Raw genomic sequence first — 26,568 nt, forward strand, 5'->3', positions numbered from 1 at the left:
TCAATAAATTGAATTAAATTGAAACTCAAGAGTCTCATGATCCTTGTTAATGTTAACTTTTTTTTATAAGTTATACATAATCTTGATGTCTAATAAATAAAGTTTAATCTTAATTTTATATTCAGCTGGTGACAGGCACCAAAAGTTTGTGTCTCTGGCAGAATATCAAAAAGTTGTCTGATGTACAGACAACTAACCCTAACCCTAACCCAAACCTGAGCTCTGCCATGAAAATTTAAACAATTTGGGGAGATCTATATACTCCAGGTGCATGGAGAAATATTCAAGTCCAATAACATTGACATTGATTCAAGGATACAGCAACAAATGTGTACATGATTGTTTTTTTGTGGACCTGCAATAATGCTCAAATGCTAAAGAACACATTTCAAGTACAAATGAGAATTATAAAGCACAACAACCACTCAACTGACAACAGAGGGGTCAGCTCATCTTATTGGCTGACAATTGTCCTCTGCTGCATGATTGTGCTTCAACATCACTATCTGCAGTCACAAAACGTATTGTTATTTTTATCACCCACAATCAGCCTTGAACATTACACTGTCATCACAAAACAGCAATAATTGAGTGAACTGTGTCCAGTCTGAATGAAAAAGCAGACTGTATTTAGCTCTTCATCATTTGACGATCTGCAAATGTTTGTTCTGGATGACAAGAGGTCATCAAAACATTTCTTCCCTTGTGGAGGACGAATGTGCTCAGTAAATTAATAGCAAACTGCTTTTTGACATGTTTTGTTCAAGTAGACATTTAGGCCCGATGTTTAAAAAATCCAAACTTAAAGGAAACATATTATGCTTTTTCTGTTTTTCTTGCCTCTAATGTGTTATAAAGGTGCAGCTCACGATACGCCTTGACAGTAGTACGGACAATACTCATTAATTAATTCACTCTACTCAGTAGTAACATACTTTCTTTTGGTTTAAAAATGTATATGTCTATACTTTATTGTATTTAATTTAATAATTTTATTTTATTACGTTTAATTTTATTATATATATTTTTTTTATATTCAATTTTTTACTTTTTTGCTAGTGTAATATTTTTGAGCATGGCTCAAAGGGAGCCTGTGACCCAAGCATTTCATTGCCAGCGACTGCTGTATGTAATTGTTGTGCGCATGTTAAATAAGGTCCTTAATCTTGAATCTTGTCACAAATCTCTACATTTGCATTACACAGCTAGCAGCTAATCTCGGATGCCCCATAAAGAGAGAATGGAGGTAAACATTTTCTACACATGCCGAAAGCAGTTGATTGGTCACCACAGAGTGGGCCAGTATCAGGAAAGTATTACATTTTCTGAACATAACAGCATGTATACCTATTCAAGTATTGACCCTGATTAAAATTATGAAAAAGCATATGAGCATTATATGTGTCCTTTTAAATTTCGGGCTCTAAATCTGACACTGACATTGTCACCCTCAGATACCACAGCTGACAGGACAAACATTCAATCTTTGATGGTCTTCCTCTCCATGTTTATGTTTTCATACAGATTGGCTTTGTTTTGAAAAGCATCACTACTGGGTCCCACAAAAGGCTGTTCTGTTGCGTCGGTAGAGCACCCTACATAAAAAGGACGTTGGCAATGTTTAATTCGTATATCATACTATTATTTCTGACTGAAAAGCATTTGTATTCACAAAATCATGTATATGAAACACCTGCAATTAAGATTGTGGTCATGTTCTTTGGCACAGTCTATAACAAATGAGGTAGATGTGTATAAAATATTCCCCTTCTTTGGTATAATGACAACCATAATGAAAAAAAATAATCCAGTGATCTATTGGTGTAAAACATTGTTTTCAAGTGGCTGTACAATAGAAATAAATGAAATTCATGAGGTATATCTTGTATTTGTATTTTACTATGACTATATACAGGTAGATTGAAGAGGTATCTGCATTCTGGTAGAGCTGAATGCAACATGAGCAGGATCACATATAAAACATAATAAATAAAATCTGCAAATAAATGCTTTAACAGACTAAATAAATTGTTAAAACTCGTGACCAGTTCCTTTCACAATAAAAAAGTTAGATATCCTTATGAAAGCAGAAATAGGAAGATGAAGACATCAGGATTCTTTTCACAATATAAACCAATGTGTGAATAATGGATATTTCCTACGGAAAAAACTTATTTTTTTGTCTGTCCTGATGTCACCTTATCTATTTATGATAAAACGATGCAACAGGGCTGCAGTGCTTTACTCTCTACTCAATGCCACACAGACTTTCTTGATTAATTTCTGCCACATTTACCCACCAACATCACATCACATTTGTGCTTCTGTATTATTCTGTGAACAAACATTGCTCGTATTTTTGCAATGAAGTGAACCTGAATGAGCATTGCAGAAGATTTTTTCAAAAAAACAATGCAATCTTTTGTGATACAGGTATTCTGAACTCAATATAAATATTTGTGAGCACAACCATGACAGTGGAGCAATGTTGTTGATTGAAATATTTATCCTGATAAATGAGGAAAGTACTAGACCAGAACAATACTTAACCCATGGCTGTCACTGTACACTGTGGTAGACAGAGAGGACAATACGATTTTTAAATAGATTTTTTTGTCATCATTAGAAACATATTCTGTAATGTTGGCTAACAAGCTTGTTTTGAAAATTATTTAGATTTTAATATTTTATCATTACATCACAAACAATCAATCCTAAAATCCAAACAACAGGTTAACTTTTTTTGTCATGACAACAAATAAAATGCTAAACTGGAAAAATACTAAACTAAGCAAATGTTGTTACAGCCTACCATAGAAAAGGCCTCCACCCACATATAAGACATACATCTATGCATTTAATAACATGTAATGCGATGTATTGTGTCTTGTTCTCTTCCTGCTAACTTAAGAGTGAGAAACTGCAGGGTGCTGACATAAAGTTGATTAACCAAAGTGCAAAACAATCATTAAATCATTGTTGGCGGCAGACCTTATCAATGCTTAGGACATCTGTTGTTCATCTCCTTCTCACAGAAAGAGATATTTTGTCAATCTCTGGCAGACTCTTGTTGACTCTGGCTCTGTATTGACCCCTTTGCAAAGGTTTGAAGTTTCTTATAATAAAATATACAAAGACAGGTCTGTTGTGTGATCCTTTTTTACAGATTTCCACCAAAAACCCTTTGGTGATCTTTTCATTTGTGTTAAATGTGTTTCAAAGCTCAGATTATTTGAATGTCCTGTAAGCCATGTGATATCAACATTTTAGTAAATTAAACTTGGTTATCCAGGACTGTGTCAGTGGACTGAGCTGGCAACTGCGTCAGTGCTCAAGACTCTCAGGATCCCTATATTTTCTCTGTGTAAACTACCATCTACCTACTACTATGCATCACTGCAACAAATGATTAACCTGGATACAAAGATTCAATTTAAAATGACTGGATTAATTAATATTATAGTTAGATGGCTGATATCCTGAAACAAAAAAATCACAAGTGACACCCACAATATCGATGGCTTCTGGGACTCTCGGCTGACTGGTTTGAGGGATGTATGTGAGAGCTAATTTAAATTAATCTGACCCCAATGAAATGTGTACACACATTACTCTTGAGACAGACTTGTTTGTGACTAGTGGATAAAGGTATGTGTTAACCTTATTTGCATGGTTCCATTGGCAACTAACACACCTAGCTCTTGGTTTTCTGTGAACTCATTGTGTGTAAAAGGAGATACTAGTAAACTACTCAATAAAGAAACCCACATATAAGATGATTCACTTTCATTTTCTATGCTCCTGCTTGGATGCACACACATTCCTTTATCTAGCCTTGCTGTTAATTCTCTATTAAGACATTACTGCTAAGCACAATACAAAGTAAAATCTACTTCAGATGCACCATGCCTCTCTATTCTTGCTTAGACCATCAGGTTTGATCATTGGTAATAAAGCTCACTGATCATTGGTGCTAAGAGATTTGTTTTCTTCTTTGGTATCAGCTGTAAGCGATGCATTTCTGAGGATTGTTAAAAAGCCTTCAAGCGAGTCTTCAGTTAATGGGTGACGGAGTTGTGGGGATAAGAATGGGGATAAGATGGGCAGATCTCTTATCAAAGAAGTTAATCTACAAAAACAAGTTTGCTGCTTTTCTATACGTTTTTATGTGACTTACATGAAATCTGACTGAGTGGCTGCAGAGAAGTTTGCCATATGATTATGTCTCCAACTGCTTGATGTCTTTAAGAAGAAAATGGCTTTTGATGAGGAGGTGATGAGGAGGTGAGGAGAGACAGGAAACTCAGGGGGCGGAGTTTCTGAGTCCATGGAATGAGGAAGAGGAGCAGGATGAGGAGGAGCAGGAGGCCTGGAACAGTGTGGGACTGGTCTTTCCCTGAGTTTTACAGTGGCTGTGTTTCCGACGATGTCCCACCATCACTGCCATGGGCGAACGTCGAGCAAACAGGACGCCTAAAGAGAAAACATAAAGTCTGTTACATCCTCAAACTTCTACTTCTACAGCCTGCCACTGCCATACACCTCAGGCAGCAATTTTTGAGTTTACAAAGAAAACCTACTTTCAGAGAATTTAAACTTAAGTTAGTAAAATAATCCAGTCTTTTTTTCAATTGTCCTATTGGTGTGTGGTTAAAAGGGTCAGAATTATTGAATTTATTTGAATTTCTAGAGCAACTTAACACCTATTCACCTGAACACATGTGAACCTTAAACTATACAAAAAACAAAGGAGCTTTATATAAATGCTGGTGTTCCAACCACCTTAAAGGTTTGACGTTACTCATCCCTGTCTTACCCCCATCTACACATGCTGTTGTTTCTCACTTTTAATTAGCGCTACTGTCTATGTCTGTGATGTAATTTTTTATTTCATATCAAACATACGTTTTTGAGTTTGACATTGAGGAGAGCATATCAAAATATATATTGAATTTTTATTTAATGTACTTAAATATATAATCAATATGAATATAATCAACTTGTCTAGAATTACAAATGATATTACTGTCCACTCTAATTATACAGCATTTGTTCTTCCTGTAAGAGAGTTCCTCCTCTTAATACTCTCAATTTCGTGTTTGTTGTATCTTTTTTAATGAATTACAGTTAATTATTATATGACTGTTAAAGATATAATGGGTAAAACAAAAAAAAACTTATTTCAGCATACTTATCTGCAGACCAAAACATAAAGACAGGTTTAAGTAAGTGTCATCCATTGGCAGGATGACTTGGATCAAGTTAGCACGACTGAACATTGCACACACACTCTCTCTCTCTCTCTCTCTCTCTCTCTCTCTCTCTCAAAACAATAAGCTTAATCGACCCTCAATCCACAGCCCACATTTTTAGATATTTAACTTTCTTAACTATATTGGACAGCCACTTCATTACGATGGATTTTATAGCAAAGACATCAAATTGCGTAGAGGACTAAGCACCAGGGTGCTGCTATAACTTATTGAATTTCCTGGCTGCAATTACATCAGCAAACGGCCCCTCTATTTACCTGTGTAGACAACTCCATTTATTTCTATTGACATGTTGATGCTGCTAATGCCGTTGGTAGACAGGTTCAATGCGGTCTCTTGTCTATCATCTGTCAAGAGAGGAGGCAGAGAACGAGAGAGAGAAAAACTCAATATGAGCATTTAGAAAGGGAACAGAAGAAGCAAGAGGAGCTCCCGATGGAGTATTGGTGATAATTCAGAGAGTGACAGGATAAGGAGAGCTTTATTAAAGAGTCCTGGGGAGAAAGAACTGTCAAAAGGTGTTACAACCATTTATATATATGTCAGCCATGGATGAATCCTATCGCGACACACAGTTGAAAAACTAAGCTGAAATGTGACACGTTCTGAAATAACAGAAATGTCTTAAGAAAACAGACTACACACAGAGTGATCTCAATGAACTGCTGTGATATCAAACCATTTGTAAACATACATTTATCCATCTAAGTGCATCTGGGTGGAGTCAAATAATAGTGTTTGAATGTAATCTTTAAATTACAGTGTTTATATGTGAGAGCTAGACCCAGACGAGTAGCGTGGGAATTAACCTGAGAAAGATTCACATTCATTTTAACATCACGCATCAAGTTTAAAGCCTATTATTATGACTAATATGAGGATGCAGACAGAAATTATATCACACTTGAGAAGATAGGCCCCTCATTCTTCCTTTAGCCTGTATCATTAAGTCATATGTGACTTAAGGCTTGTCATAAGCCATGCTGGCTACAGCCAAGCCAGACTGGCATTTGCGCTTACAACAAGCTGATTCCGTCTGTGGTCCAAAAAACTTTCTTCATAACATCTGTGGACCTCAACTTCAAATTAAACATGTTACATGATGAAGTATGTGCACACTTTACAATGAGATCTTAGACTGCCTATTTGGCCTGGCCGTTGTTTTTGACACACCAACCACTGTGAAAGGGTGAGGGGATCTGATAGAGGGGATAAAAGTGTTTTCTTAGATGCACCTCTTGAAAAGTGAAGTACTGTACACAATGTGTTACCGTGAGTAAAGGATGATATATAGCAGAGATTTTTTTTAAATATTGAATATTACATATTAAAAGTATCTCTTCGACTGTAAATGGTATGTATTTATATAGTGCTTTTCTAGTCTTGATGACCACTCAAAGTGCTTTACATAACAACTTGAAATTCACACACACATTCATAGAGTGCATCTGCTAGCAGCACATTTTGAGGGGCAATTCAGGGTTCAGCATCTTCGGCATGCATATGAGGAAGACTGGGGCTCAAACTGCTGACCTTTTGGTTGGAGGACAAACGCTCTACCACTCAGCCAAAGCTGCCCCTCCTAATCCACAGCCGCACTGTGTACTAAGGCTCAATGTAGTTGTTGCTTATTCCTCTTAAGCCTCTGATATAAGGAGGATCATTTCACATTTCATTGTAAAAACCAAGCATAGAGTGAGGAAAATTAATTACACTGAGGACACAGAAGCTGTTTTTCTTGGTATTGCTTCTTGAACCAAAATGTGAAATCCGCAATGTAAAATAAAAGGGGGCTTTTTTATAGTTTCATTGTTATGGTGGGATAATGGCCTCCTAAAATCCTGGCGCTAGTCCTGTACACTAGTGAATTAATGCAAATTTACCATACACAACATACTCAACCCTCTAGTGATTGTCTCACCTCTGTTGTTGAGTGTTGTGTTGAGGGGTAACTGAGTTGCCACTGCCAGCAAGTTCTGCTGCAGGGCATGTTGCATGATCCTCTGCTGCTCCTCTGCCACCATCATCATTTTCTTCACTGGTGGTTCACCGTTTTCCAGTTTCTCTCTGAGCTGCTCCAGAGCTGCAGCCTGTATGGCTGCTGCTGCCTGGGCAGCCACAGCTGCCGGATGGTGGCCGCTTGGTGACAAATGGAGGGCCACCCGGCTGGGAAGGCAGCTTGCCATTATATGCTCCTCTGGAGAAAAGAAGACTATGAATAATCTGTCTCTAAACCAGTGGTTATCAAACTTCTCATGCCACACTTTGGAGCTCGAAATTATGTTTCATGCCCCTGCCCCAACAAAATAATGACAAAATGGGCCAAGTTTAACATGTGTATTTACATAACATATACATGAACATTAAATCCACACGACTTTCAGAAATTTCTGATGTACAAATAAAAAATCTTTTTCAAACAACTTTTTGTGATATTTGTCACTTTTTCAAAAAATAGTGCCATAACTTTGCTTAAATTTAACTTAATTTAAGTACTTTAGGTGACATTTATCACTACATTCCTCCATCATTCTGTACTTTTTCAATAATAGAGAAAAAATAAATTCAATTATAATCACTTTGTTACTAAGATGATAAAGCTCAACCAAAAAGAACACATGCATGCGGCTGAGGTGTAATGTTTCTAAGTGTCTTCATTTAATTTATTTGGTACCATTGACAATTCTTTCTGATAAATAATATAAATACGATCCTTTGTCACAATATACGTGATCACAAACATCATTGATTTTCATTGTTACCTACAATGGCATTATACATCCAGACATATTAATAAGACAGTTCCCATAAATTATGTGAACATTTATAAAATACTATATTTTATTCCTCAAAGAAAGGTTGGGATCTGGGGAATCTTCACTTTGACAAATTATTCAATGGAGAAAATAAATTATTGTATTATTATTAATCAATTATACTACACAGAGTGACAGAAAAATAATTTGTTTATTTATGATCTGATATGCTGATTGCACCAGGAACCTGGTTATATTCCTGTGATTATATTGCTTCCCCACTGACTAGCTATCAACCAGAGTCATTAGGAGATGACATAGCCCTAAAACCTGCCAGAGCAGATCATTTTGTGCTTAAGACAGAGTATTTCTCTCACAAAACACAAAATTGCACAACAAACCACTTCACTTCCTGATAAATGTGAGGTAAATATGGGGAAGGGGGGCATGTTTAGCACACTGTTGAGCGTGTGCAATTTGGTGCAGATCAAAATAAAAATCTAGATGTACTGAATTTAAATATAGTTTCATAAGGGGACTGTTGGGCCTGGTGGAGGTACTTACACTGCATACTAACACTGACAAGGGAATGATAACTACAACTCCATTTTCTCTATTTTCACTAATGCAAATCAATCCTGACCTAACAATTCTATCTTTAGTTTGTGTAAATATCAGACTTTGTGGTATTGTGTGCTTTAATTGTGTCATAATATCCTGTGTAAAGTCTTGCTATTCTCAGGGGGCTTGCAAACCTATTTTGTTTGGTCTGCTCCTTCTTTTCAGTTAAGTCTGAACCAAAATAACAGATGTGAAAGGTGTCTTAGAACATGGTCTGGACCAACAGACCAAAATTAAGTCCAACAAAAAGAGGTGGTCTCATGGATCAAACAAATTATGATTTGGTTTGTTTGCAGTGTAAAAATATTTTTGGACATTTCTGACTTTTGGACCAGTTCCTGGAAGTTAAGACATTAAACAACAGAAAACAGACACGAAATGTGATTTACAAAGCCTGAAAAAAAAATGTGTTGCTTGTGACTGCATCTAAATTTAGTATGTTTGAAAGGTAGGTGCTAATCAGCACGGCGTTACACACATTTATTCTGGTGAGGAGGAGACGGCAAGAAGAAAACGGAGAGAACAGGTTTTTCCTGCAAAGGTTAGCATGTTTGGACTGACAGAAGCAAAAATAATCCCTCTCTTGCCAGGGCACTTATGGCCATCATCACACCAGATACAGCTGAATACTCGTGCCACAGAAATTGAACTGTTCATGCTGCTATATATTGCTCAGAGGCATCTCTTCCACTGGCCCCCCCATCTGTTTTATTTGCTGAAGTTATGAGCTAGTATGAGCTATTCTTATTATGTCCTGCCATCTTCTTTTGATTTCATTGGTTGTTCTTTTTGTTTTACCCACAGCATTTGCTTTCTCGCAGATACTCTCCCATATCACGTTTCTTTGAGTTAAATTAGTATTTCTTTGCTGTAGCCCAACAATGTGTTTGTTTGCCTCTTCCACTAACATCTCCTATTCCATGGCTTCAATTTCATTTTGCACTTGCAGCCACTCTGCTCTCCATAATGCTCCATGACGGAAACCAGTAACGCATGCAATTATTTTTAGTAGATCATCTTCAAAATGCCCACAATCCAAATGTGCTATATATTATAAAGCACATGCAATTAGCACTCTTTATTTGGGATCTTAGTGGATCAGCCCCATAATGTTTGAACAATAACCGTATTGATAGCACACTAATGTCAGACATGATGATGGTAGGATGCATGTATTTCATACAAAAATCTCAAGTCTGCTCCTTAAATTGCAATTTGAAACCAAAATTAACTGATCAAATGTATACAATATAACCACGTACTGGACATGCAGATGCCAAAACGCCCTTAGTGTTCTCATATGTTACCTTTTTTAATCACCGGCCCCTGGGAGATATGACCATTGTTATTAGACACTGTAGATAGATGGGATATTTGCATCTTTGGTGGGGACAGGAGGGTGGGGGTGCCCACAGGAGAATAGTTGAAAATGGCAGAGCCATAGCTCTGCCGGCGGCCTTCCCGCCGGTTGCTGTCGATAGCAGCCTGAAGCTCTCCAGGGGAGCTCAGTCCCTGCTTTTCACATTCATACGGGTAGAGGTACTTCATATACCTGCAGGGAAGGAGAATAAATATTCAGACATTTACTTGGCCTTTTGTTACTGTGTCACTCTCTCCCATTTGGTTGATCAATCATCAATCAATTGTTTTGGTTCCAAGCACAGTTTACATATGATAATGCATGACAGTGTGTAAAAAATTAACCAATAGTTAATGTGTGTAGCAGTATTTTGACCCATAGTACTAGGAATTATACAGGAGTAAAGGAAAAAGTCAGGTGATGCGAAGAGCGTCAAAGTTCACATGAGGAGAAAGTTGAGCAATAACATAGAACTTAGACACAGAAAAAAAGTGCTACTTATTGTTGCATATTATAACAGTAGCCATGATGATGGAAATCATCTGATCTTTAATCAAAAATGAGATAAGCATTGTATAACTTTTGACTGCATTTTTGATGGCTTTAAATCAGCGTGTTTAAAGTGGACAACCAATTTTGGCCAGAATGAGTAATGTCGTTTGGACGTAATCTTCACATCCATGTAATACTTAGTGTTTGCTGGACATGATGTTATGGCTTTCATTGTTGTAAAAACATGAATTCACAATAAAAACATCTGTCATCTGCCAGGGGACTGTGCTCTCTCCTGTCTTGTTCACCATCTAAGCCTCTGAGTTAAAACAACATTCTGAGTCATGCCGCTTGCAGAAGTACTGCAATCATATCAGGGATGGAGAGGAAGGAGTAAAGAGATCTAGCTGAACACCACCTAGAATAAAGAAATAGTGGTGGACTTTTGGAGGACCAGGCCACATTTGCAGCCAGTCTCTACTGAGATTGCTGATATTGAGGGTCAGTACCTACAAATACCTGGGACTGCAGCTGCATGGATGATAGACTGCACTGGTCAGCAAACACAGACACCATCCACAGAAAAGGGCAGAGCCGGCTCTTTTTCCTAAGAAGGTTGGGGTCCTTTCTGTAGGACTTCGCCGCTCATGTTTTACAAGTCAGTTGTTGTGAGTGCCCTCTTTTATGCTGTGGTGGGCATCATGAAGAAGATAGAGGCTACGAGGCTGGACAGACTGGTGAAGAGAGTAGGCTCTGTAGTAGGCATGAAGCTGGATCCCTCATATCAGTGGCCGAAAGAAGAACTGTTTTGGGGGTGGGGGGGGGCGGCGGCGGGGTGGGGGGGAACACGGACACAAAAACTTAAAGGAATCGTGATGTTAATGTGTTTCTTTTAATGATTTTGAACTGAATTTCTGAACTGTACATTGAACTAAACTAGAATTATCCACAAAGTGTGCAGCTCCGGGTGCTTTTGGATCCGGTACTTATGTTTATCGCGTCTACACGAAGCCCTGTCAAGAAAACATGGAAACGCTGGAGCGGAGGGGTTCAAATCGCTGTAAAGACGTTATGGAGCATGCGCATAAAGTGAATGAAGACAAAAGCCGAGATCCTACTAGCAATCTTCCCATTGCTGAACAACTTCTCTTCCACCCGAAATCACTGTTACCACAGCAATCAAACAGGACTAGTTAGAATCGAGCACTTCGCCATAACCCTCGTTTGTGTTAAGTTACCGTTTTGAAACTTCCTTCTATAATAAAAACATTTTTCACGTCAGATTTGCTGGTTTTGAACAACGGGCCAATGAAAGATTAAAAAAGTGATAGATTAAAGTGTTGCTTGGTAATGTCATCCCTTTCCTAACCAGCTTCTTAACAACATTAATTTGGTTTATGTTGTTGCTATTATGAAGTGACGCAGCGGGGTTAATAAGGGTTCAGGCTGAGTTTGCGAGGCGAGGTGCGTTCATACAACAAGCTGAGAAAGCAGAATCGCGGGCCGACTGGCGCTGAGAAATGCGCGTCCCGTGTGAACAGCCAGGCGCCTGCCAATTGAGAATTGGGCGGCGCTTCGGCGTCCGGTGTAATACTTAACCAAGATCAGTCTTGTACAACCAGGGGGAGTATTTCCCCTCTGACAGCCAAGCTGGGTCAGAACCTGTCATCCGGTGGTGACTGAACAGATGTTTGTCTGGGGCAGGGCGTGCAACACTTGGGCTCTTCTCTGAACTCGGACCCGGAGCAGGAGAGCTACTCCGGCTGCTACTCGTGGGAGAGTGGGTGTTACCATCTTCACCAACATCACCACCATCATCCACCTGGGAGCGTTTACAAAAAAGGGGATATTTTTAACTGCTTCTCAGGTGGTTCATGCGAAATGTGTTAAGGAGAAAAGGGCTAGCTGCAGTTGGAAGGAGTTAGCTAGCTAGAAGGCTAGCTCTTTGGGCTATGAGCTTTCTAAAAAGACTGTGAAGCAGATTACTCCTTAGATTAGGCTACCAATAGGCCTATTGCAAGTGCCTGAAGGTATTACTAAGGAAGGAGTGAGTCTTTAAAAAGACTGTTTATAAAGCAATGAATATCTGAATGATAGAGGAAACAAGAGCAAAAACTCTGCAGGGTGTCGTCTCAGTGAGGGTGAGCGCTGACCATGCCTGCAGTTACTTTTATACTTGGAAGCGTACGTGCAACTCGCGTTCAAATGATAACACTCCTCCTTTGATTGGTTGATCAGGAACGAAACAGTATTTGATTTGTATGTGTTATTCCAGCCCCTTGCATTTCGCCACTGAGTGATCTTTTACTAACCAGTGACAGGTCGGCGGCCGTTTTTGTTTTTTTTCTTCGTCTGTGACATCGCGCCCCCCCTGGAGAGTGGGGGGTGCCCCCCACTTTGAGAACCACTGTGTTAGATCAAAAGCCAATCATATGAACGAGTTGGAAATAATGCCAAATTCAAATGTGTTGCATTCCTTTAACGTCTTGCGGGCAACTACATCGTATATGCAATATTCTGTATATATAAATTGCAATATATGCACATCAATGTTTTTTTTATTCATCGTGTGTATGTCATCTTTGCCACTTCCTTCTGTAACATATCTATATTATTTGATTTTAGGCTGCCAACATTACACCTGGCCTGGGACCTCAGATGGAATGATCTATTATTATTATTATTATTTATTTTGTATTATTTTTATGAGTAGTAGTAGTAATTCCAAATAATGTAAAATCATTTTAATCACAATATTCACCATATTTCTAGCTTTGGCTTTCAAATGATTTGAAAAGCAGCTATAAGAATGAGAATGTTTAGTCATTTAAAACCTCTGTGCATATTGTAGATTCATTCATGTCAAACAAACTTTTCTTCAATCCATGAAACATTTGTCTCTTTTAGAAGATATGCAGTAAAGTTTTAACATACAGACACATATTTAATTAAAAAAACCTGATTGATTAATTAATGTTTTCCACTTGTGAGGAATCCTCTACAGGGTGCAGTCTAACAACACCAGGGCTCCACAATAACTGCCACAGACAACATTATAATTACATGGCGAGGATTGGCTGGTATAGACCACATATAGACTTTGCTTCTCCCCTGTCTTGACCTGTTATCAAGTCTTTGAGAGGAATTTAAAGAAAACGCCATATTTTAATCATAACACCAATGTATCTTATTAATGTTGGACTCACTTAGAATACAACAACAAGCCTGTTGTTAGGAGAGCAGTGTGAGCGCAGGTTTTCAAGCATCTAAGGGTTATCATCTGTGCTTGTACTCACTGTGTTCGGAGAGTGAAAGCTGCACTGGTAATGGAGGTAGGAAGGTTAAGGCCTTTAGTGATCTCACGCCATATTTTCTTATTGATGACTTCCACTAAGCCACCTTTTTCTGTGACGAGCTTGTAGAGCATGTAGAGATCCAGCACCTGCTTGGCCATGATAGGAATCCGATTTACTGGAGTCCCTGCAGAAAGCAAACACAATATCCACAATCAATTCCATTAACTTTGGTTCCTCCCATCAATACGCTTCTACACCTTCTTATAACTCCAATTTATCTCAAGCCAGTCAAATGTCTGACAGCTCTGTTAACAGCAGAAAATACAACTTTCAAAAAGTTTCTTATGTTGTATCTGTAAATCGACTGAAGCCTGCCTAATTAATTAGAAATGTATTACGTCTATGCCATTATTAAATAATCCCTGGAACATAGAGAAATACGTAGTGACGAAATTTTGTTTGCACATTTAAGACAACAAACTCCTCTTAATCAATTGTTAACACAATATACATAAATAAAAGAAATACAAATGAAAGGAAAATAAAATCTGTCTTAATCTGTGGAAAATGGGACTGCCAACTCCTATTAACAAAATAAAGGAGCTCAGAGAATAATTTATATTTGCAACTTAATGTTAAGCAATAAAGAAAGAACGACCAGGTCTTTGTGATGATTCCAAAGTGGTTGACCCTGAGATAATTAACCTGCATTTTGCTGATAGAGTTCCATTGTGGCCATCGGATTTACCATAATGGCAATCAATAGCTGCAGAAATATAGTGCAAACAACAGCAGTGGGTCCTATGCAGTGAGGGGGGAGCAGAGCTCTGAACTATCGTCTGAGATTGTAAAGCCACATCAATTAAGGCCAGTAATTATGGCCTCATTTTGTGGTGCTGGCATGTGAACGAATGAGACACTATTAAAACAAAGGATTAATGCTCCCCTCTCCCCACAAGACAAATAGCAGCAGTAGGTCTGAAACCATACTACCTCAACATCACTCTTTAGAAGAAAGTGCAAACAGGGATGAAAGGTGGAACAGTACTATCCAAAGGGAGATGGAGCTCAACAAGACAAATCTCATCTTATATACTGTCACTATGTATGAGTAAATGTCCAAATTTGATCATTCATGAAAGCAAAGTAAATGTGAAACCCTGAAAAAAAATCATATTGTTGTATGAGCAGCTCCAGTGGCCCAAATCTAAAATTATCCCTCCAACTCTGCTGATTCTTAAAATTTCAGCCCTGACCCGAACAATCTGTCATGGGCTGGGCAAACTGCAGCTTCTGTATCATCTATAAAAGCTGAGGAAATTAAGAATCTAAAGTGCAGCACTCCATCCTGGACCTGTACACAGGGTGGCACAGAGAGACAGAGCAAATTAGATTGTGAAGGACTCTGTTAGTGAAAAGTCTGGGGAACCAACAATCTACTTTAACTCCTTGACTCCCGTCCGATACACATGTACAATTTTAAATCCTTTCCTGTTTGATTTCTTGTTTAGCCATAACCCCTTATCATCTTAGAACATATAACTAAATTGGTAAATTGGAGGCAGTAAAGTAAAACAAAAAAGTAGGTTTGAGTAAGGAGAGGGATGTACAGCACGTCCTCCTGGGCACTAGATCAACCTATTTTAAATCTATTCATTGTGAATCCTTTGTTATGAGGAACGGAAATGTACTTTAAAGACACGGACAGGGATTTGGTGCCAACATCTAAACAAACTTTTGGCAGATCTTTTAAAGGTAACCCTAACGTCAAACCTTGACTAAAAACTGCAACTGAATTGTGATTGAAAGTACATTTGTAGCATTGTAAAACTGAGAGAATCTGAAGGAATATGACAAAGCCTCCATCCTACCTCTACAGCTCTTTATTGCCAAATGGCTCCTGTTTCCATGATGATCAATAAAACCATTATTTTGTTGAAGACACTATAGCCAACCAAATAAAGATAGAGGCAATAAATAAAAGTCTCAGCCTTTGTCTGACAGAATCTGAGGAGAGACAAGCGTCTTAAAACAAGATTTATGTGCTCTCAATACAGTGAGTGATGTATTTGTCTCACTGATTCCCTGAAAGAGATATAAGGAATAAAAGAGCAAGAATGGAGAGCTTTGTCAGCACAAAATATCTAATCAGGTAATGTATCATTATGACAATGAGTAATGGTGGACAAGGTGGAAGAAATTCACTTTGCACAGCTGTATTCAGTGAATCCTTCAGAGAAGATGAGCATCAGCGCCTCTAGTAGCACAATAATCATCTTCATGGTTGGCTTCATCGCTGACATGTTCACTTCGCACTGAGACGATAATGGGATGAGAATTTCTCCTCTTCATTGACTTTGCTCTTTTAATCCATGAAATGCACGATATTTGCAGCATCACAGGGGAAACCAACTGTTCATCTACTTCTGTTTGACACCCTAAATGGGTGTAATGCATAAATATCATCAAGATTCAGGCCAGAATCAGATTTAAATACACAAACCAATAATAAATTGCAACATGTGTGTGTGTGTTTGCTGACTCCTCTGTATCACAGAGCAGAACTAAAATGCATTAACTAAAAACAGCAGCATTTCCCACAGATATAATTTCATCAATGGCGGTAACGAGGTGCACATGCATGCGCAGAGAGGTCACTCTCACATGCAAAAGTTTCAGAGTGTCAGGTAGACAGACTAAAGAGTGAAAGATTAGTTCTCACGTGAGAGAGGGAACTGCCAAAACTGCAGCTGTAACTATGAGGTCTGACTGACTGTAACAATGTTATGGACCATAGTACGAGCATACGGTAGTGTGTGCGAGTGCAAAGGCGAGAGCAGGTCAGACTGGAGGCATACACAGATACTGAAGCTGCAGCTCTGTGTTAATCTCGCGTAAAACAAATTGACGGTGTTAAAATGGGTTTGCGTTAACGCCGTTAATAACGCCTTTAACTTACAGCACTAAATATAATATATTGTAATGTCCCCACTTCAGAGACGACAGGGAACTGCTCTCATTATTTGTAACTTTATTAAAGCCAAACGAATGTCACACTTCTTGTTCATAATTCCGACACTCCTGAACATCAACACTCGTCTTCTTCACTCCCCTTCCTCATTCACCCCTGACCTAACAACAAAACCAGCCAATGAGAGCCTCCCATCCCACACAACCCCAGAGCCATTAGTCTAGAACTGTCACATGCTCACTGACACTCAGGACATCTCAGTACTTATTTAACACAGTGTACTTAGCTGAACATAAGTCATAACAATCACATAGCAGTCAAACTGAACATAAACGTAACTACCAGGCCATTACAATATATTAAAAATTAAATATATTGAAATTAAAATTTCAGTTAAGTAAAGCGATGCTAGTTCATTTGGAGTCCATTTAAATCGATTCTGTGACAAACAGAAAGCCAGTGGAGGTAGTGCAACACAGGTGTAACATGGTCTCTCTCATTTCTTTCTAGTCAGGAGGAGAGCAGCAACATTTTCGACGAGTTGCAGGCGTTATATAAACGACTGGTGTAATCCTACATTAGTCAAGACGAGAGGTTATGAAGGCATGGATCACTCTTGATAAATCTTTTTGTGGGAGATAGGCCTTTATCTTGGCTATGACTCTCATTTGGAAGAAGCTACACCTGACAACGGAGGAAATGTGTTCTAGGCCCCAATAGGATGGGGCCTAGACCCGATCCTTGAGGGACGCCACATGTAAGTGGGGAAATCCCAGAGGAGTAATTACCCAGGTAGACAGAAAAACTCCTATCTGTTACGTATGACTGCAACCACCTGAGTGCTGTACCTTTAATCCCTACAGAGTTCTCCAAACGTGACCACAGGATTGCGTGATCGACAGTGTCAGGCCTAAGAGTACCATGACAGCAGTCTCCTGAATCAACAGTTAAAATCAGATCGTTAAAACCTCTTAAAAGAGCTGTTGTAGGGCTATGACTCAGTTTAAAACCAGACTAGAGCAGCTGGGTGAGAACTACCTTCTCTAGGACTTTGGACAAGAAAGGCAATTTAGAAATGGGCCTGAAGTTAGAGAGAATAGAGGGAGCAAGATTTTCCTTCTTTAGCAAGGGCTGCACAACAGCATGCTTGGACACAACTAGAGAGAAGACAAGTGTTTATCAGTGACAGAATACATGGGCTAACAGTGTCAAAGACTTCTTAAGAAGACGATGCTCCTCAGATACTATTTGAGGGGCAATTTGTGGACTGCAGATATTGGACCACCCCGGATAAGGAGGAGATCGATAGGGGCTCAAACTGATCCAAGACAGCTGAGGGCATAGAAGGGACAGGGGGGTCATGGTCAGTGTATGTAGTAAAAGATGATCTAAGAACAGACATTTTCTCAACAAATAATTTAAAAAAATAATCACAGAGGAAAGATGTAGAATCACGTGGGAAGTGTTTAGACATAGATTTAGTTTAACAGCATACATGCAAGATTGTCGAGGTTCACACCGCACCGATGGTCAGGCCAAAGCTCTATCGTTGGTACTGGGTCCATCATGTCAGTGTAAGCCAACGGCGGCATAGGGAGATGGGGCAACATGGAAGTAACAGCGATCGCACCAGACTCTGTCACCAAGACAGCGGGAGCGAAGCTCATCGACGGACGATGATCAAACGGTGTAGTGAAGACGGCAGGAACGAGGTCTTCATCACTCAGGCCAGGTACAGGAGCAGTCGGGCTGGGAAATATAGATTGGATCCAACAGGTGTGCGGGACAGCCGGCAGCCGCAGAGAGCTTGGAGGTAGAAGCCTTTGTCACAAAGTAGGCATGGAGGAGCCATAGCTGGGGATTTCAGGTAAGCCTTTAGCCGAACCAGCACACCGGCACGTTTTTCCTGTCTCTTGTGGGACTTTGTCCGGAGGAAAGCGCAGGTAATCCAGGATGTTAGACAACTGAAGGCCCCTCGCCTGTTTTCCCCAACCATCTCTTGACAGCCCCAAAATCTCACAAGAGGCTTATATGTTCAGTTAAGCTTGGTGATCTTAAACGAGAAGACTATAGAAGACTATAGTCACATCCCAGGAACAAAACATAGAAACAATGCAGGATCAGATAGAAGGCAGAGGTACCGAGACGCTGACATACGGATTGTTGTGTACAGTGGCGCCATCTTGTCAGTCGAGGGAAGTCAAAAATTAGAGACACACTAACACGCTGTTGGTTTTGGTCTTTATGGAGTAATGCTTGCAAGCTAGTTCAAGCAGTCAACTTGAGCTACACTGCTCTTAATCATGTGACATGCTTCACTCTCCACAATCATCTATCATATCCTGCTTTCAGACATGCACTGCACTCGGCAGATCCTCTGTATTTTCTCCGAAGGAGGTGTATGTGTGAACGCAAATGTTCAATTGAGAGCCTCCGAAGGGCTTGATGAAGCTTCTAACATGCGACAGACACAAAAATAAAAAATAAAAGGTCAGCAGTGTTGGAACACAAGTCAAGATACTGACTACAGACATACTACATGCTTTTTGATAATGGTAATAAAAAAAGATAAGATATTATTTTCCCAGAGACAAACAAACAGCTGGTCACGCAATGCTTTTGCTCTGATTTAAAATGAAAATACAATTTTAAAAAATACAATAAACAACAATAAGATACATTTTATAGTAAATGGGTTAGAAAAACTACAAAACTAAATAAAGACTAGAGTTCTAAAATACTAAGAAATAAACCAAATTGCACGATGTTTTAAAGTCCATATTTTGTTTATTGACCCTTATACCATGATATATATACTGTGTATATATATATATATATAATGTGGATCTGAATAAATTAGCATTCCAGGAACTTTGTTTAACATTCTCTGCATCTTTTTATTCAGATTAAATATAATCCATTGGGGTAGCACATGCACGTGCAGGATCGCCATTCTCATCTGCAACATAATGCAAGTGACAGGTACACAGACGAAAGAGTTTACCCGCGCTTCATTGAATTTCTTCACTTTGACATTCAGAGCACTGGGCAGAAATCACATCGCGTCAACACCCACCGTGGGCCTTCGCGATGCTTTGTTTTAATTAAACAGTCGGATTCCCCTGGTCCGCACGTCAGCTGCTAGGCACCATCCGAGGCGCACCGCCAGAGGGGGCCCCCCGCGCGAACAGAGGGTTCCCCCAGCAGACGCCGTAGCAAGAAGGGCCTGACACGCGTCCAGAGTCGCCGCCGCCGACCGCCATACCCGGTCCCCTCCAACCGGTCCATGCCTTCCGCACCGGCGACGGACACCGCCCCCCTGGTCCAAGAGAAAGAAAGCCCCCGCACCAGCGACGCAGTGAGGTGCCGCTGACGAATCACGGCCATAGAGGACTGGAGTAAGGTCATCCTCTCTGATGAGTCCAGTTTTCAGCTTTGCCCAACACCTGGTCGTCTAATGGTAAGACAGAGACCTGTAGAGGCCTACAATCCACAGTGTCTCACACCTACTGTGAAATTTGGTTGAGGATCAGTACAAAGTTGTACTGGAAGAAAAATTGCTTCCTTCTACTCTGACAATGTTATCCAAATCTGAGGAGTGTTTTTTCCAGCAGGACAATGCTCCATGCCACACAGCCAGGTCAGTGAAGGTGTGGATGAAGGACCACCAGATCAGGACCCTGTCATGGCCAGCCCAATCTCCAGACCTGAATCCCATTGAAAACCTTTGGAATGTGATCAAGAGGAAGCTGGATGGTCACCAGCCATCAAACAAAGCCGAGCTGCATGAATTTTTGCGCCAGAAGTGGCATAAAGGCACCCAACAGCAATGTGAAAGACTGGTGGAGAGAATGCCAAGACACATGAAAGTTCTGTTTTTAAATCAAGGTTATTCCACCAAATATTGATTTCTGAACTCTTCCTAAGTTAAAACATTAGTATTGTGTTGTTTAGAAATGAACATGATCATGTTTTCTTTACATTATTCAAGATCTAAAAACACTGCATCTTTTTTGATAACAACTGGTCTAGATACTTCTAGACCAGTTGTTATTTTCTGCAAATAAATGCTCTAATCTAAATGAAAATATTTATATGAGAAATTTGGGAATAATGTTTCAGTAGTTTATAGAATAAAACAAAAAATGTCCTTTTACTCAAACACATACTAATAATAAGCAAAACCAGAGAAAATGATCATTTTGTAGTGGTCTCTTAATTTTTCCTGAGCTGTATAACACATAAATATGGCCATATATTTCCTTGTATGAAAGTAGTCCTGTGTAGTCAAATAAATACTAGTACTATAGAGTATGAAGCCATGCATCCTCCACTCCTGCAGATATTCTTTTGTGCTTTTATTTTGAAACACATACAGAAAGTGTTGCAACCATTTATGTTTGTGACATAATTTCAACAAATAAACATTAAAACTCCCGACTTCCCGAACCCGTTTCAAAGTAAAAGCACTCCAGCGTGTCACTTTCTGAAACCATTAATACGTTGTAAGGTTCCAACCGAGCTTTGATAGTTATCGACAGGCCAGAAGATGCGCGTCCTCATACCGTAGAGTCCTGACATTTAGTTTAGTACTTAATCCGACTTGTTTTGAAGGAAATGCAGGAGATAAACCAGCTACTCCGCCGCCAGTAGCGTGCACACAGCCTGTGTGTAAAACAGACAACCGACACACAGCTGATCTGTGGTGCAACAGCAGCCAGTGATCCCAGAGAGTTTTAGGGATCAACAGTGAAGACTGTTGAGATCGACCAATAGATCGCGATCGACGGGTTGGCAACCACTGGTCTAAAACAATGTTGATGTAAGACACAAAGTATTTTTTTTTTAAAAACTCTGAGTAACCATGCAATAAACAGAAAAGGGCAACAAAACAACAGATACTTTGGTGGAAATCTGAAAAATGATGTGTGCAAATGGGCAGAACAGCAATATGAAATCAGTAAAATAACGATCAGCATTACAATTTTGGTGATTAATATGTATCTAGACATTGGCAGCAAGACTGTAATTATGAGATGCCAAACCTAAACAACACAGTACTATCTGTGTGAAGACTGCACCATCTGTGTGAAGACTGAGAAGAATATAGTAATGTCAACTGAAAGGCGAAAGCAAGCTTCAGCAGCAAAGTAGGGAGGAATATTTAGTGTCAGACCAATCGAACACTTGGTCATTTTTTAAACAACTCTCAAGTAGCCTTTTCTTCTGCCACATAGTATTCTTGAGTAATTAGGTGTGGACAGAAGTTCACTTATTTGCAAGGAAAGTGCTGATGGTAGTCCTCAGAGATAAAAATCAATTAATAATAACAACCCTGGGGCAACAATAAATCACCCTGGGTATTTAACAGCACACAAAGGAGACCATCACAGCCATTGTCTGCTCTGTGTTGGATGGAATCTCTCTCTGATGATTTCATGTATCAGCTTCCAGGCTGAAAACCAACACAAGAGTTTTGTCATTATCTGTAGCATGATTCAAGAGTTAAGGATCCTCTGACAAGAGAAAATATGTCAATAAAATACTGTGCAACATCGATATCACAGAGGGAAAGGAATGGACATGAACCCGGCACATCTGTACTTCTTGTAGGAAATACATGTAACAATATACATTATAAAATATATATAGAATCATGCACACACTACCTGGCACAGTTACATTATAACAGGGATGTGGCTTAATGTCTAGAAACACAAATGTTAGCACTTTTGTGAAACATTAAATGCTGATTTACTGTTACAGTTGCATGAAGAGTTATCAAATCAATACAGCAATATTTACATCCAGTTTTGATTAGCTGTCATTAGCTACTACTCAAACCAAGCCAAGTTAAGGCCAATGTATGGCTTTCGCATCTGCAAGCCGACAAGGGTCTTTATGTCTGCAAAGGCCTGTGCATTTGCTTAAAACAATCTGGATGCCTGCTTGTTTCAAGATCCACACTGTATGAACTGCATATCACATCCTTGGCCCAATTCTTATTAAGAAGTACAGCTCCTCTTTCACCCTGTCATTATATAATCACCTTATTTTCTATTTTGTTACTGTTTGTGTCTCCTGCTGGCTACATAGATAGAGATATTTGGTTTTTATTTCATGACCTATATTAAAGAACAATAACAATAAGTAGGAGTGGAGACAAGATGATTTATTTCTATATTATATTATTAACATTTATATTGTCATCGTCATTGTAACTTAATTAACCACATTATGGAATTTTAATGGTTGAGCAAATAAATATTAATAAGCAATAGATTATGTACTATTGGTATCAAATGTTAATGTCTTAACACACTTTTGAATATGATGACATTTTTTGATTGCATAGTGATGTCATGGTGACATCATTCCTTCCATATTATCATGACTAATGCTGTAAAGCTTTAGGTCGTGTCCATACGAGATACCCGGAAAAATGCCTTATTAACAATGCATGAAATCCTATTCTGACTTCTTTCGGACTCTTCATTCAGTAATTAATTTGGTAGCATATGATGTGGAATAAATTTCTAATGACTATAAGCTTCAGATTGCCTCGATAGCTTGATCAGTTATGAATATAAAGTGTTTTGCAAACCATACCTTTGTTGACGTCTAAGTTTAGTGAAAACATTTGAGACCTTTTTTTCTTCACTAAAACTGCTCTCAAATCCACAAATGGAGGTCGTCAGACATGATTTTTAGATCAAAAGGAAGTACAAATTGTTTCCTTCGCAGACATGTCTCACTCAAATCTCTCGGAGCTATACTTTCGGCTGTCACGAAAAATCGCAAAATTATGTGTGGCGCAGACTCTCCATTGGGGCTTATGTCAAGTTTGAGAGAAATTTTGTTAAAGAGCAAAACGGAAAAAAAAACCTAACTCGCTCCCGTGGTCCCATTTCTTAAGTCCCCTCCATGAAACGGATATGTGGACGGTTCTCCGGAGGTCCAGTCTCTCAGTCTCTCTTACAAACAGGTACGGTCATTAGTGAGATACACACGCTGTGGAGGGGGGCCAAAGGGGGAAAGGGGAACAGTGGGATTCTTTATTTTAACTACTTCAATGGTTAACACTGTATTTAGTGCAGTGGGTTGATCAGTTGGACCGTCACCCAGAGGTGGTGAGTTCAAATCCAAATGAGGGCAGAACTTTAATATTGCTTTTTCTTTGTCTTTCAGAGGTGAACTTTTGAACTCTTTAAATATACAACTTTCAATGATTTTGAACAACATCAGAGCCCAAACCTGAACAGATCTATTAGTGTGTATGCAGTGATAGTGATAGCGCCACCTTATGATCAACTCTGTCTCTCTCTCAAATGGAAAGAGTCTCTTTGGAGCCGGCAGCAAGCACTAGTCACCCATTAGAAATTTCTCTGCAGGAGGAAGTTTCTAGTTGTTATTATTATCTGGTTCTGCAATGACATCATTACATCTACAAATATTACTCCTATTAATTACATATTAACAAGCAGTCACACAGAGAGATATGATATTCAAAAACTGTTCCTCGTCACCCCCACATCTTTCCTCCCCTTTCCCATTATTCCCTGCTCACCCAAACCAGTTGAGGCAGATGTCCTCCCAAATTGAGTCTGGTTCTGCTAGAGGTTTCTTCCAGTTAATGAGGGAAATTTTTCTCTCTGCAGTCGCCAAAGTGCTGCTTATTTTTAAAACTATTGGGTTTCTCTATAATACTGTAACGTGTAAGTGCATTGAGATTGTTTCTTATGATTTTGTGATGTGCAAATATATTTGAATTGAATTTAGCCAACCAAAAATGTTCAATATTAAAGCAGCACAGTATATTTGACACTTTTACCAGAATTTCTGGCTACCAAGCCCCCCGTCTTTGACAGTGATGTTTCAAGAAACATTGATTGGGATATTTGAAGCAGTCCAGCTCATCACAGCTGTCAAAGGCTAACAGTGGAGATCTGCTTTGCACTGACAATGTCTCCCTACACTAAGTCAAAAATCAATCTCTAATTGAGCGCTCTAACAACAATCTATACCGTCTCAAAACCCAAGTGACCACCCAACTCATTACTTCATCAAAGTGTGCTTTTCTACAGATTTCACAGTACTCAGCCACAATTGTAGTTTTGGGGATGTCTGAGTCTTAATTTTTTTAATGCGACAGCAGGCAATAAATTATTTTATGCTCAAATACAGGCAAAGCCAATTTCTACTGCTGAAACCAAGTTCTGAATCTGGGTAAAAATTAAGTAAATATGAAAATATGAGGAAGAAGCATGAAAATTGCCGAAGAGTGCCAACAATTTAGGAAAAGTTTACAAAAGCTCCATATGCTGAATTTAACGTTTTTTAAATGTTGTTGTAGGTTTTGGAGTCAGCAGCTCATTGTTAGTGTAACCATATTCATATGGTGATTTTTTTGTAAATGTTTGTCTCAGGTTCGAATTCAGAACCTTCTTGTACTTAACATTTCACAACCGTGTCACCTAAATGGCAACTTTAATTCCTTAAATTGCACATTAAACATGGAAATAATTGTTAAATTTAACGAAAAACAATACAATTTTCTTAATAATGCTTGTTTTGACAATTCAGTTGATGTCATAGAATAGTCAGTTTCATTGTATTGAATGTCAGACATGGAAGAAGGAAGATGAGGAAGAAAATCTGAATAACACAACATGACACTGTAATCTAAAATATCCAGTCACCTGGCTACACCTTTTATCATCTGCTGGTGGGCTAACTTCCTCACAATATGCAAGGGTCTGAAAATGGATCTACTTCTCCAATAAATGTGCGAAACACTTAAATGCTGTTGTTAATCTTCCAAAGTGGTATAACTTACCCCGTTTCTGCATGAAACTGAAAAGGTCATCTAGAAACTCTTTGCGCTTTTCATCATCATCCAAGTCATACAGCTGAAAAAGAAAGAAAGGACCAATGAATGATTTATTTAACATTTTCTTCAAAGAAATTCAACATCGTTCATCAGTGAAGTTTTGGGAGTTTCCTGTGTGTGGTTATTTAGGATTATGACCATAGACCGTATATAAAATGTGACGATAATGTCATTTGAAGCCAGAGTCTATACAATAGAAGGGAAGAAGCCACAGTAGTAATGGTCTGCCGATACACATGCTCTACCAATCACAAGACAGTCTCAGCTATAAATCATGATATTTCAGCCGATTTTTATGATATCAAATAAATATTTAAAACAAAACTTACTGGAAAATTTAACAATTGGATATATATCTGTGTGATAAGACCTACCTAAAGTCACAGAACCCATCATTGAGAAAAAATTGTTTGAGGTGTATTTTGACTTTTTAGTTTAGTCTATGATAGATCTGCTAACATGGAGGAGACTGGGATTAAGATCTATGCTGCTTTGGCTTCTTTAGGGTGCTATCATCATGTCATCAATATTTATATACAGTCTATGATTGTGACCGTAAACGTTCATCACTGATATATAAAAGCTGCTGCTAATGATGATTAACCTACTGTTGACAGTGGTCTGAATTACTGGCTGTTATTGTGCGCAAGTAAGACCAATCCGGCTATTCTGTGTGTTAACTCATTAGTACATCCATCCTAAATAAGCTAAATCTGGAAATGCTGTTTTTACAGTTTATTATGATTAACAACTTATACCACATTATATCTTATAACATAATTTTCAAAAATGAATTTGCTTTGCCAATTGATGTGTCTAAGGAGGGGAAGTGTGAGATGTTCTCTAACCAAAAGGTTTGGGGCTCGATCTCCATCAGTCAAAGAATAATAAAACTACATCAGATGTAAT

General features: G+C 38.9%; 1 protein-coding gene across 1 annotated transcript in view; it reads right to left on the reverse strand.

Moving 5' to 3' along the window:
* Positions 1–4,303: 4,303 nt before the first annotated feature.
* The window catches only part of arid3c (AT rich interactive domain 3C (BRIGHT-like)), an 80,616-nt gene continuing 58,351 nt past the window's right edge, over positions 4,304–26,568 (reverse strand). The window contains exons 3-8 of the mRNA XM_061071990.1: positions 25,606–25,678; positions 13,799–13,982; positions 9,958–10,202; positions 7,195–7,470; positions 5,531–5,620; positions 4,304–4,473 (exon numbers count right to left, since the gene is read on the reverse strand). Of these exons, the coding sequence (XP_060927973.1) occupies positions 4,304–4,473; positions 5,531–5,620; positions 7,195–7,470; positions 9,958–10,202; positions 13,799–13,982; positions 25,606–25,678 (1,038 nt within the window). The remainder of the gene's footprint in view (positions 4,474–5,530; positions 5,621–7,194; positions 7,471–9,957; positions 10,203–13,798; positions 13,983–25,605; positions 25,679–26,568) is intronic.

This window comes from Limanda limanda, chromosome 5 (genome assembly GCF_963576545.1).
Source record: "Limanda limanda chromosome 5, fLimLim1.1, whole genome shotgun sequence".
Classification (NCBI taxonomy): Eukaryota; Metazoa; Chordata; class Actinopteri; order Pleuronectiformes; family Pleuronectidae; genus Limanda; species Limanda limanda.